Genomic DNA, 13,949 nt, shown 5'->3' with positions numbered 1-13,949 from the left:
AACACCTCTCCTGTGAAGAAAGGCTGAGCGAGTTGGGCTTGTTCAGCCTAGAGAAGAGAAGGCTTCGGGGAGACCTTATTGCAGCCTATCAGTACTTAAAGGGGGCTTATAAAAAAGATGGTGGCAGACTTTCTAGCAGGGCCTGTTGTGACAGGACAAGGGGGAATGGCTTTAAACTAAAGGGGGGTAGATTTAGACTAGATCTAAGGAAGACATTTTTTACGCTGCGGGTGGTGAAGCACTGGCACAGGTTGCCCAGAGAGGTGGTGGATGGCCCATCCCTGGAAACATTCCAGGTCAGGTTGTACGGGGCTCTGAGCAACCTGATCTAGTTGAAGATGTCCCTGCCCACGGCAGGGGGGTTGGACTAGGTGACCTTTAGAGGTCCCTTCCAACCCAAACTATTCTACGATTCTATATATTTAGTAGTCCATTCCATCTGGTATTTAACATTCTCAGAAGAAGCCTAGTACCATGAAATTCTAGGATATGATGTTAAATGCAATCCTTTTAAAAGCCACACTGGTTCCAGATGAGGTACCCAATGTTTCGATGAATGCATCAAGCCACTTTTGCTAAGTATTTCACTTTAACTTCTAATAACTATTTGCAAAATATAATGGATGGTATTTAGAATGACATAGCCTGTTTAAACAGGGATATGGAAATTGTTTAACTCACATGAGATACTGTACATTGTAGCTCACATGTTGTTTATACTGATTATTCCAATGCAGATGAAATTTCATATTCAAAGCAAGAACGCTCACATTTGTTGCACAGAATACGTCATTCACTGCTCAAAATGAAAAGGAAACCCAGTTACTGAAGAGCTTTATATTATGCACAGCAATTTCTCACTTAATGAGCATTTCTCATGTAAATGGTCATGGTACACTCTCAATAATTAAAAAAATAAATTGTCTGTTTTCATTATAATGATGGTAAATCAAAGTTGTGATATACACAGCATATTAAGCCTTTGCTAAAAAAAATAAATCCGTTAAAAATCAATTCAGAAAAAAGTACAGAAATATTGAGATTAGTAGAAATAAACTGGTTCAGCAATAACTCGATGAGAAAAATGTGTAAAATACACACATGTAAACATAAAGTAATTTTGATGTACCATCCATTCAATCTAATATTTGACTTTCTACATTCCCACACTGTTATTTTTTTCCTGAAATAAACATTTAAAAGTACTTAAACTAACATCTGACTAGCACACAAAAGAATTTAAACTTAGACATGCAAAACAAGCAAATGTGGCAAACTGCCACTAAGTCACTCTTCAGAATCTGTAATAATAAATTCACCAAGGCTTGCATAAAAACAGTATTTTTTTAAGCTTAGCTCAAGTTTATATGCATTCATTTAGTACCAAGTATACAAAAGGCTTTTGTTTTGCCTACATCCTTTTCCTCCTGATTCAAAGTCACAAATTCAAAAATATCTAGTTTTCCAAAATACAGAAAGTAGTTTTTGCAGTCCAAATTAATGGACAGAATTTGCCTCAGAGCAAAAGCCTTTTTGTACTATTAAAACTCTAATATTGATAGGTGACATATTTTATATTGATTTAAAATAGAAAAGGTACATAACTGTCAAGATTGCTGCTATACCAAAATGAGGAGGAACTTGGCAGTTCTGCATATTTCTATTGCTTTAGAACAATTCACTTTCCAACAGTTTAAACTTGAGTAATCTTTTTAAGATAAAACAATTTTACTCTGTACCTTTACGGGTAGTTTTTACACAACGAATGGGACTGAATAAGCCTTCTTTCAAGTCCAAAGGAAGAGTTGCTTGAACTTTCAAACAATAGGTAGTGTCTGGTGCAAGATCATCAATTTTGTCAGTAGGAAAAATACTTTGACTTCTGAACTGTAAGAAACAATTGCAAACAGCATATGAAGTAACTGTTCTTCCTAATGAGCTGATTTTTTTTTTAAAGTATCTTTTTTTCTTCCCCAGGTTTCAGCCCATTTATATAATATGCCATCAAAAATGCTAAAATAGGGAATGCAGGACAATATATGAGTTGAATAAATGCTAAAGGGAAGTTTCCAACTCAGCCATGTTATTGAAAGGAAGGAACATCTCATGCTCCTTTAACACATCAAAGTGGGGAAGGATTGCGGCACTGCTCTACATGACGCATAACTCACCACACAAATATTCAGGCACATATTCAGAAGGGAAATAGTACACTTCCATTCCTCAGTTCATTGAATGAACACTCCCACTTCCCCCTCCTGCTACCTCCCTGCTTTTGGTTTACCAGACTTTTCAGTGACTGACCTTTGTACACAGCTTGTACTTAAAGACTTTTTTCCCCTTTGATGTGTAACGATTATGACTAGGTCTTCCAAATGAACACAGTTATCTCTTCAATTCCTACCCTAATCTGGCTGGCACCCATTTCCCTAAAAGGATAAAAAAGACTGTTTCTACTTTGGTCTTTACAGAATAGCTGTATCTGCTGTGCGAGACGGACATTATGGCTTGGAAACTAGTTCACAATTACAAGACCTCAAGAGAATCCCTAAAAAACCCCAACCTACAGTATAAAAACAAAGAACTTAGTTAATGACACAGGACAGTGTACTGACAGGTGTAGTCAAGCTATATGGTCTCAGCAAGATCAAGTTAGCCTCTTATCTCTCCCCTCCCCTATATCTATGCCTTACTGTAAATGCTTCTTCCCACTGCCTTGAACTCTTTCACCTCCCTGTCCTGCTGGCTGAGGGTGGTTCCTGCTCCAACACATCTGAGATAGTTTCACCTCCTTCCTCATGCATTGGAAAGTGGCTCCAGCATTTTACAGAAATACAAACTCTTATCACAAAATATCTAATACAATCCTCTAGTGAAAACAAAACCAAAAAACCCCAAGAAAACATCCCCTCCCAACTTTTAAACTGCATAGCAACAGTTATACACAGTTACATAATTAAACAATTCCACTTTAGAGCATGAAGCAACTGAAGTACATCTCTTGACAGTTATGTTAAGGTTAAAAAGTTAAAAAAAAAAGAAGCACTCATACCTCTGCATTTGACGAGTTTTCCCAGATAACTAGATTATATTTAAAATCTAGATGAGATATCCACATTTTTCGGACCTGATTTGCTTCTGGAGGAGAAACCTTAATTTTTATGACTCCATTTGTGGACTGCAACTTTATTCCTGGGGGACCGATCTGAGCTGCAAATATTAAAAGAAAAAAAGCCAAGCATGACTATTTAAAGAAAAAACACAAAAAAAAAATCATTTACATTAATAAAACCACAGTAACTGCCTATAGTATCTTATTTTGAATTCTTCTGAGGCAGTAACAAGATCACAGTAAGTGCCTACAGGATCTTAGTTTCCATGAATCTCAGGCAGTATCTAATAGAAATCTAACCTAACAAACAACCACCGTTACCTGGTTCTAAAAACAGTGAAGTTAAAATGCAATATTACTAGTGAATGTTTTCCAGAATCTGCAGTGAAAAATCAGTGTAAGTTATTCTAAAACATGCAAGGCAAGAAACCTAGCTCAAACAAATCAATCCAACATTGAGGGAAGGCTTCAGCACCATTCTATACTGTAACTAATGAAAAGTCACAAGGTCAGAAGAAAACTTTCAGAAAAGTCCACTGTCAAAAAGGATTTTTCTGAAATCTGGAAAAAAACAGCGACAGAAAATTCTGTCAGAAAAACAGCATCACTTAGAATACCTTCTCCTTTCCAGAAAAGAGAGAATCATAACATTCCATGACCTGCAAATACCTTATATTACATTAAGGTTGAAAAAACCACTAGGTCATGTTGTTATGAGCAATGGAAACCACACACATTTTTTCCACAATAATGTGCTGAAGGACATTCAACTGAAAATGTTGCGTGTATATGGAGCTCATACCTATAAAATACGGAATCATTTCAAAAATGCTAGACCATGGAGACACTTCTTCCATTCTTTCAGCCCTTATACGCACATGATGTGTATCATAGTATTCAGTTATTGCTGAGGAAAAGTCACATTCCGTGCGAGTAACATTTTGACACCCAGGCAACTCCTTCCATTCCGTTTCATTCGTCTCAGTATTTCCAAACCTGTAAGAAAGAAAACGCCCCAAAAATAAAACCAATACACAATTTAAGTCTTGAGATTCTTTTTCCATTTCTAATAAATGTCACACCATTTAATGCTGTTTTACCACCAGTACCAGTGTAATCAGTATTACCTACTTAGTTACCCTAGAATTCATATTGCCATGTAATTCATTAATTTAATGTATTAATTTATTAGTTTAGCCTTATTACCAAAGGTTAACTATCAGTCTGCAAAGTCTGATACCAGTTTGCTTTATTCACCATGTAAACACACAGTGTCAGAAAACAGCATGAAAGAACTGCCAAAATCCAGAATTACATCCTTAGTATACGACCCTGGTCTGGCAATGATTTTATAATTCATTGGAAGAAATTTAAAAGTCTTGATGGCAAGAAGTGCTTAAAAGAGCATAAAAGCAGCAAAACCTCCCCAATTCTAACATTAGCAAGGTATGTAGATTAGGGGAAAAGAAAAATACAAAGGAGAAAACTGGAGTTCAGCAATAAGTGTTGGAATAATTAGCTTTACAGAAACTATTTTCAAAGCAGCTGCTTCTCATCTACACATTGAAGAAAGCGAGCTCTTTTTTTAATCCAAAATCATACACTAGGAAATCCTAAAATCATAAAATCACTTAAGAAGTTTGTCTTCAAAGTGTTTTTTAATATTTACTTGTCAGGAAAGTGCCACAAAATACCAAATGTATATGTATATGCATGTGTAAGTATTGGTACATGAAACAACTGAAGAAAGTCAAGCAAACATTTAAGAATAAAAATTAAATTGTTTCATCTGGTGATTAAAATTTGCAGATATCTGGATTCATAAACACTGACAAATTATTCAAAAGCTACCAGGAAAATCTTCTCAAATTCTCTGTGTGTGTGTGTCCACAATGTAGCTTAATTAAAAAAAAAACAAAACAGAGAATAAATAAATCTAAATACTACATTTCTAAGTGTACCAGTGAAACTTCCCAAAGAGCCACTCTAGTATTAAGCATTACTATCAAGCGTGTTCTGCATTTATAACACATCACTATCAGTAAACAATCTAATTTTACATATGAATTAGACAAACGAAGGACAATACTAGGATTCGACTTAATTTCAAGACTTTCAAAAAGTCTCTAGAAGTTTTACATGGCAGTATCAAGAAGCATAGTAATTAATTAATATGCTCTTCCACACAAATAAGCATCAGACATTTCTGGCTCAGAATAAAGTTACTTCTTACCACTGGTATTCTGCTGAAAATGTCACATTGGTATCATTCCCAGTGTAGTTCCACCTTAGAGTGAAATTTGTATTTACAACATAGACCTGAATATCCTGAGGACTCTTCAGATTAGTTTGGCCTACAACAAAGTAACATAAAGATATATAAAGATTGGGATAAATAATTTGTACATAACTTAAGAATAACTTACTTTTGTTAAAAAAGAAGTAGAGAGTTATAGTGAAATGAAATAACAATAAACATAAGAGTTAAGAAAACCCCATGCTACTCAAACGGCACTTCAATATATCGCTCAGGAGCTGTGCATCAGGTAGCTCCTTTGCCCATTTGACTATGCAGCTCTTTCCTCTGTGCTTAAAGTCTTTCTCCCCACAGCCCTTTAAAAAAAGCATATACAGTTGTAACATTCAAGACCTGTATTCACTGTCATGGGTTGATTATAAGCCGTCTGAATGCATTTAAACCAGTATTTTATTGGTTGGATCCAACATCTGGATCTCAGCTGCAAAGTGCTAGGGATTGACCTAGTGCTGTCATTTCACGGTTGCGGAACAGATTGAGCATAGCAGACTTGTTTTATGTTACGTGTTACTGCCATAAATTCAACGTATTGAACATAAATCCCTTTCAGGGAGGCTTCATCACATAGCAGATCTTGTATCTTGCTCATGGTAATCCCGTGTTTTCTCTTACACAAAGAACAGTGCATAAAATGACTTATGGAGGGCAAGGGCTAAGTCTCAGGACACATTAAGAATGTCTATAACATCAAGCAAAGGACCAGACCACGTGAAGAGAAGTACTTAACAAGCAGATTGCCAACAGGAGGGAAGCATGCACACTAGAATCACCTGCAGGGTCTCTCTCTCTCCTCTTTATTTTCCACCTTTCAAAAATAATTATTAAAAAAAAACCCACCTGCCTCATAATTACCTTATATTCCACTTCCTAAAGAAGACTTCTTTACCATTAACTTTGAGATATGCAGAATCCTAGGTGTCCCATTTGGTATACAATTCAGGTATCAGAGGACAGATGAGAGTAACAATGCCACGGGAAAAGGAATTATTCTGATACTTACAAAAATTGAAATTTACCTAGCTATTTATAAGATGCATTTTGCTTTGAATTATTTCACACCAGTGAAATAATTCACCTTCAAAGCAGTGAGGCTAAAAAGTTACAAATCAGGCGGAAAGTTTGGACTGAAAGTTCTCTAATACTAGAAACTAAACCAGACTGTGGCCTACTGAGCGAAGGGAAACAGTGCGAAGGTACAGGCAATACCTGTGAACTGAGGAAACCTCAGGCAGAAGTCACTAAAACTATACCAAAACCACCAACTAAGCAGCCATATCCAGATTTACAGAGCTTAAACTTCATCTAAGTCCTTCTGCCTGGTATCCTATACTAGGTATCTTTGACAACCCAGGCTACGTACAACTTAGGCAACGCATACCTCTGTCCTCTGACTCAGCATGCACTTTCAACTTCTAACACATGGGGGGGGGGTGTCAACAAAATGGTAATTAAAAAAATAAATCACCACACACCTCTGACTTGACTTTCTATTTTAACCAGTTGTGTGTTACACTATTAATCACGTCCCAATGGCTACAACTTCTAAAAACATGTTAGTGACCATCACTCTGAAATTGCTTTTTGATGTCAGTCTAATATTTTATTACAGTAGGAAGAAATCAGGACAAATACATCCTATTTCACCTGGGCAATCAAAGTCTGTTTGCACATCTAAAGGGTTATCCTGAATTTGATTTTAAGAGTGGCTCTTCATTGTAAAATATGAAATAGTTTTTGCATGATGACCAAGTTCTCTTTACAAAAAGGAAATGTGTGCGGAAAAGAAATCTATAAACTGAGGCCTGCAAAATCCTTTTGGAGAATAGAGTTAAAGTGATATCCATAGACTACTGACTTTTGGAAGTAACTCCTGAAAGCACAAAACCTGAAAGGAAAAGAATTCAATAAAACCTCATGGATCCCACTACAGAATTTATTTCCACAATGCATGAATTTTTTACTCTTCTAAGCTGACAGACTAAGATAAGCCCAGAGAATGCCAAACTACATTTGATCATCAGAAAATAAGAAAGCAAAGGAAATAACTAATTTTTTTCAGATATTTATCCAACAGATGGCTACAGTTCAGCCAAAAAGCTTATGATAACAAAGGCAGCTGTTTCAGATTTTGGCAGATAATAGCAATTTTTAATATTTATATCCCTTCACAAAGAAAATACTTCATGGGAAAACATTATTTTCACTTTGAGAGTGTTTGCATTAAATTTAAGAATCAAAAAGCCTGGAACGAAGAAGTTCCACTAGCTTTTAAAAATAATTTTAAAAAAAAGCACAACTCTGCTATTACTATAGAAAGTATAAGCCTGTCAGAGCCACCCAAAAAAACCCATGTAATAATTTGTTTGATGAATACCACCACCTACGGTAACTGACAGATTGAATGTTATAATCTTGCTTAGTAAAATTCATTGCTTTATGACCCAGCAGAAGAGTAAGTGTTGTGATACAGCATAACACTTTCAATTTCAGTTCTAAAGAAACATCAACAGATTGACATCTTTCACATCTAAAGTGCAGGGTAGTGCTTTTCCCTGTAAATACATGTATTCACGTATTTGCAGAGACTTAAAAAAAATACCATTCATACACTCAATCTCTGTTTAAATATTTATTTGTAAAAGATCTTAATAAACAGTAGGACAGAAAAATCTGTTTCAAACCGTCTTTCTGGAATGTAATTCAACTGCTGACATTTGAATAGCTTCCTAAAGCACACAGAAAGCGAGATACGGTTTCCTTGCTTCCCTAGCAGCACACATACCAGGTTTAAAAACCTGCGATGGCAGCACTAAACAGAAGTCTTCATAACAGGAGATTCCCAAGGTAGATTCTTTACCCTGAACAACATAGAACCTTGGAGTAAACTATAAGAAGGTAGGATTAGATAACAGTATTAGCGGAGAACCACATTGCACCTACAGAGCTGATAAAAACTGCTACTATATGTTAAGACTATTATTTTTGTTTGCCTTGGATAGAAAATCAAATATTCCCTGCACTTCCAGAGTATCTTTCCCACATTTTCAAATCCTTATCTTACACGCAGCATGAAGCTTTACAATAATTCTTATTAGAGCTTTTCTGGTCAGATAGGAAAAAGGAAGTCTGGAAGCAGAAACAAAATCATTTTACGATTCATGTTCTAATCCGATATACTTTCTCCCCAAGTTACAACAAACATGCTGATATAAAACATCCAACGAATGCTTTAAGGTAAGCCAGCTTTTTCTAAAGCTGGTAAATACCATGGCAAATAATCATATCCTCCCTCTGGATACAAACAATATTGTGAAAACACAGCTCTGGATTCTGACATTTGGAAGAAGATACAGTATTCCAGTCCTGGCGCAAGAGCACACACAGTGAATGAGAAGGAATTTATTCCAGAACAGCTTTGGTTAAAGGCCCAAAAGATGACTCTCACAGGTCTCAGATTTGACTTCCTCCTTCTCCAAGAACTTCCTCATGCAAGTTTGAACAAGGTTGGACTCCATCTTGACACTTACGCTTTTTTAATCCTCCTTACAAGCTGCTGAAACTAGGCATTAAGAGCTGTTTTCAGTGGCACGTGATAGCCTTTGCAGAACTTTAATAAACAGAAACATGCTATTCAGAGACATCACCTGTAAAATTAACTTAAAATCCACTACAGGGTTAAAAGTAACTTGTACCAATTACTCAGGGAAGACCCTATAGTTTTCAGGAATTTTCAGAAAGTTGTTCAGTTTTATGTTAAACAACGATGTACAAGAGTGAGCACTTGCGGTCGGTGCTCAGCAATAGTCAAAAAGGGAAAAAAGTTAGAAATTGATATGGAATTAAGGAAGTAAAATAGAAAGCTTAATGTCATAAATTCATTACAGACTTATCTTCAACACCGTGTGCAGCTCTGGAGTGCCCGCTCTCATAAGCAGATAGCAGAACAGAATAAGGCAGAGAAGGGTGACAAGGACAATCTAAGGTATGGAACAACTTCTGTCCTGGGAGGAATCAGACTATGATTCTTCAGCCTGAAAAGGAGATGAAGGGGAGGATATGAAAGATCTACAGACACCTAATGAGTGGCATGGGGAATGCAAGCGGCAAAAGATTGTTTGCCATCTTCTTAACACGAAGCCAGAAGCATTAAAACAAGCACCACTCTGCTCTAAGCAAACAAATGGAACTGCTGCTTCATTGAATGCTTAGTCGATCTATGGAATTCCTTCCCCTAGTGTTATCGTTTTACTCTAACTCCCGAAATGCAGAGAAAAGACTACGTTTAGAAGGAGACATTGCTCTATTCGATAGTGTGCAGAATCGGACACTCGGAGGAAGGTCCCCAAATCGAGTGTAAGGTTAAACAGAAAACTTAGCATATTTATACACTCAGGTTTCCATAATTCATTAGTATACATCACGTTGACCCTTTGCGAAACTATACTAAGCATGTGCGGGGGTCCCGATTGGTCGTTGGTGGTCATTTGGGTAGGTGCCCCCTACTCATTCTGAGGCGTAGTTAACTTCAGGATGCCAACACAGATGTTACCTTTCCAAAGGCTTTGTAAGCATTCTATACATCCTTAATTGCTCCAGTCCTCGTGATTGTTATTCTAAGATAAGTTAAAATTCCATCTTTGACCTCGTGAATGCTCTGCAGGATAGCTAAACTAGAGCATATTTACCTAAGGTTAGGTTTAAACTCTGCTGGTATCACTAGGACTCTGTGAATGCTCAACTCTTACCTGGCTTACGAACTCAGACACAAAGTCTCAACACTATCGATTGCTGTAACACTACGTTGTGAAGTGTCACCATATACTTGCTTTTTTATTCTTTCCTACTCCACTACCAACCGCTGCTGCAGATGAACACCGGACTAGACAGCCTTTTGGCTTCATCTGGTATAAAACATAACAAAAAACCCCCGAAAAAACCACAATACTCTTTGTAGATCTATCTCGAGCCTGATTAGGTACTTTCCTCCTTGCCCTGGTCAGAAAACCAGATTATTGCTTCAGAAGGATCTCCCAGTCCTGACAGACAACCCTGATAATTCAAACTATCTTCATCAGGAAATCAAATTTCTTATCCAAATTAAAATACCTATTTATTGAAGGTTCCAGGTCACAATTATGCTCTTTCATCTGTTCACTCCATCTCCTGTTGCAGGTAAAAAGATGGACATAATCGGAGAGCCAACTATAATTTTATACTCTTGAGGAATGTCTTTGGTTGAAACTTGTTAAAAGTTAATGACCACCAATTCACATTTTAACACTTCCTAATCACCCATTCATACATTGGAAGCACAGAAACTGAGCCGGAAGAAACCTTGCAAGATCACCTATATTTCACATTGGAGAAAGCAGGTGGCCAATTCTACATACACCATCAGATGTTTGCGTAGGGAAGTCCTATTGTTTCCACCACTGCATAATCTACTTTTACAGTCCTCCAATCTCCTGAAATATTTCGCCATCCTTACCATTAGAGGTTAGGAAAAGCCTTCTGTAAATCAAAAGCAAAGAACTTCCAAATCAATTTCCTAGTAGATTCTATTGGAGGTCTGGATCTTTGCAGAAGAGATCCAAGTTTCCTTACAGCAAGGATGCTTCCTTAGTTGTTGTGTTCACAGTCCATGGACAACAAAGAGTTTACAGACAGCAAAACCCAGAGTCTAATCTACATCTCCTCTGAGCACATTTAGCCCGTGTACTTTTTGTCTATGGATATTAAAGCACATTATTCTTTACGTCAGACGTATTTGAAAACTATGTTAAATGACTAAAGATGAAGAGAAAACTGACTGGAAGCAACAATTCTTTTAGTTTTCCTTTTAAGCCAAATTTTCTAGCTTTCTGAATGACTTCTATTGCTCTCTTTTGTGTTCTCTCCAAGTGGTTGAACTTGCTTGAAACAGTATACTTCAGAAAATCACAACACTCTAGCTGAGATTAATAAATGGAAGTATAGCTTACAAGACACGCAACCTAACCTTTTCATTTTAATTAGCACTGCTGTGCCCCAATACTTTTGGGGTTTTCTACAGTGTAGCACTTAAACTTCTACACATAAATTACAAGGCATTGTAATGTTGCTCCTCCCACCCCCCAAACTGATATTTAGACCATCCTTTGTCATCCTCTATTTGCCTAAGTATGCAGCCCCGCACATGTCTTTTTTCAATACCACTGTACTTTCTTCTGGAGTATTTCTCCAGAATTTTCATTTCTTTGAATGACATTCATTTCATTGACAAATGAATCCTTTCATTTGTCAGGCTACTTCTCGATTCTACACCTGCTTTTCAAAGCAATTGTGAGCTCCTCCCACTTAGTTATATGTGGATTCAATAAGCTTACACTGTTCTATCGCACAGATTATTAGCAGGTCCCCACTAGATACATCCTTCCCTCTTGACAGTGAACTGTAAGAAATTTTGGTGAGCTGGAAAAAAAATCACACTTAAGTAGTTTAACATAGATTAATTTTTCCAGTATGCTTAAGAGATTCGTATACAATACAGATTCAAAAGCAATACTAAGCCAAAATACATGCAATTGGAGCTCCTCTATCTGCATAGCCTTTTATCTTAGAATAGCAGAAATTCAGGTTGATTTAACATGACATTTGTTCTCAATACTACAGACACGCATAGGTGATCCACTCATCCATCCTTTCACATAATACTCCCCATTTCCAGTAAGTGTTTTGTGTTTGCTTCCCTAAATTAATTTCTTAAATCCCAATGAACAGCAATCCAGGAATGAAGGAGTAAACTCAGTAATGTTTAATTAGCAGAGAAATTCTGTGATTTAGCTAGAAACCAGATATGCAAAGTAATATCTAAAAATCAAGACTTATTCCTGGTTTATTTTACCAATGATTAAAAGCCAGACATTTAAAATTAATTCATGTTTCTTCACTTAAAGCATGAGGACACTTTGGTGCCGAGGACAACATTACAAGAGATTAGACTTTTGGAGGAAGAAGAGATTAAAGACAAGAAAAGCTTGTAGCACAGTTGCCTATCTTCCTTCGCCTGCCAAATTTTAATAAACTAAAATAAATACAAAATTGTTCTAATAATCAAACACCACTACTTAATTTAAAATATTTTAATTAATATTTTCAATAAATGATAGTTGAAAATAATAACGATTATATAAAGTTATGGAATAACAAAAGCCATTCAACAACAGAAAAAAGCAGTCTTAGCAAGACAGAAATATACTCCCTCAGAAGACAGCGAAGGGGAAATCCTGTTAAGAGTACATAATGGCTTGCTGCTTTGTCACATTAAGTATGCGGTAGAACCAATGGAAACTTTAACTCAGCCTTTCAGCAGGGGAAGGAAAGGAGGCCTATTTTATGTGACACTAAAAAAAAAAAAAGCCAAAACCAAACACGCCCCAAAAATGACCCAACTGTTATTGGTTCCATGGGCAGAAAGGTGCTCTAGAGAGCCAAGGAGAAGTCTTAGTGCAAGAACTTCTGCAAGAACAGGAGTAGCAGAGAGGTACTGCTCGTTTTGACAAGGAAGAAGGTGAGAGGTCACTGTAGCAGAACAATTACTTCTAACTCTAGAAGTAGTATATGGCACGTTAGTCATTTGCTATAATATGTGTGGGTTAATCAAAGTAGCTGCATGTATCACAATGCTTCCAGTTTTGGGATGGAATTTGGGGCTGATGCACAAAGACTTCACCTACAAACCAAATGGATGAAAGTAAACAAAGAAAGAGAAGAGGTTCCAGAGTTGCTTCTCTGCCCGAACCCTACCATGAATGCAAAGCGTGGACCCCTGAAAACAGCCTCTCCCTAGTCTTCTTTTGGGTATGCCGAACTAGAACACTACAATCTTATACAGAATTCAAGAGCTTAGGTGGCATCAGAAGCAGCAGGCACACACTAGCCCATGGCTAGAATACTTCCATTATCCCAACTAGCTTAGCCCATATACTTTCTGTTGCATGTCACGACGTCCTGTAAATATGCAGGAAGGTAATTTACAGCTTATCTGGACTGCACAATACTCCCTCCTTGAAAAAACGTTTTGTGCAATAGTTGTTTCTTACCGCTTAAGGATGTAAGAAGCAGCATGTTACTACCCTGTGAGGCAAATCATTATCCTGCAATTTTACTTCTCTCACTTCCTTGTTTGTACTTTAGGCTCTGTCGGGCTAGACTGAGATGCCTTTCAAGCAAATCAATACGATTCGAAACGTGTTCGCCCCACGCCTGTGGGGCGATATAAATATATGGGGCGATGGCCCCATATAAATGGGGCGATGTAAATACTACAGTTGTAGCTACAGCCGCTACAATTCACAGATAGCAAGTAAGCCTGAAACAGACGAGATGAAGACAGCTACTTAACTGTAAAAACCCAAGGCACTCGACGGAAACGGAGTCCTGCTTACCCACGCAGACACACCTATCCGGACCCAAGGCCTGGATGCCTTTGCATCCCCGCTGCGGCGCCTACGCGGCGGGCTCCAGCACCGCGTCCCCCTC

General features: G+C 37.3%; 1 protein-coding gene across 1 annotated transcript in view; it reads right to left on the bottom strand.

The window, feature by feature from the left end:
* Positions 1-13,949, bottom strand: part of IFNAR1 (interferon (alpha, beta and omega) receptor 1) — a 25,789-nt gene that overhangs the window by 10,793 nt on the left and 1,047 nt on the right. The window contains exons 2-6 of the mRNA XM_009328017.1: positions 5,346-5,466; positions 3,915-4,108; positions 3,053-3,210; positions 1,740-1,887; positions 682-796 (exon numbers count right to left, since the gene is read on the bottom strand). Of these exons, the coding sequence (XP_009326292.1) occupies positions 682-796; positions 1,740-1,887; positions 3,053-3,210; positions 3,915-4,108; positions 5,346-5,466 (736 nt within the window). The remainder of the gene's footprint in view (positions 1-681; positions 797-1,739; positions 1,888-3,052; positions 3,211-3,914; positions 4,109-5,345; positions 5,467-13,949) is intronic.

This window comes from Pygoscelis adeliae, unplaced genomic scaffold, assembly GCF_000699105.1.
Source record: "Pygoscelis adeliae isolate BGI_AS28 unplaced genomic scaffold, ASM69910v1 Scaffold154, whole genome shotgun sequence".
NCBI lineage: Eukaryota > Metazoa > Chordata > Aves > Sphenisciformes > Spheniscidae > Pygoscelis > Pygoscelis adeliae.
The sequence above is the reverse complement of the archived record's forward strand: the minus strand, read 5'-3'. Positions and strand labels throughout refer to the sequence as shown.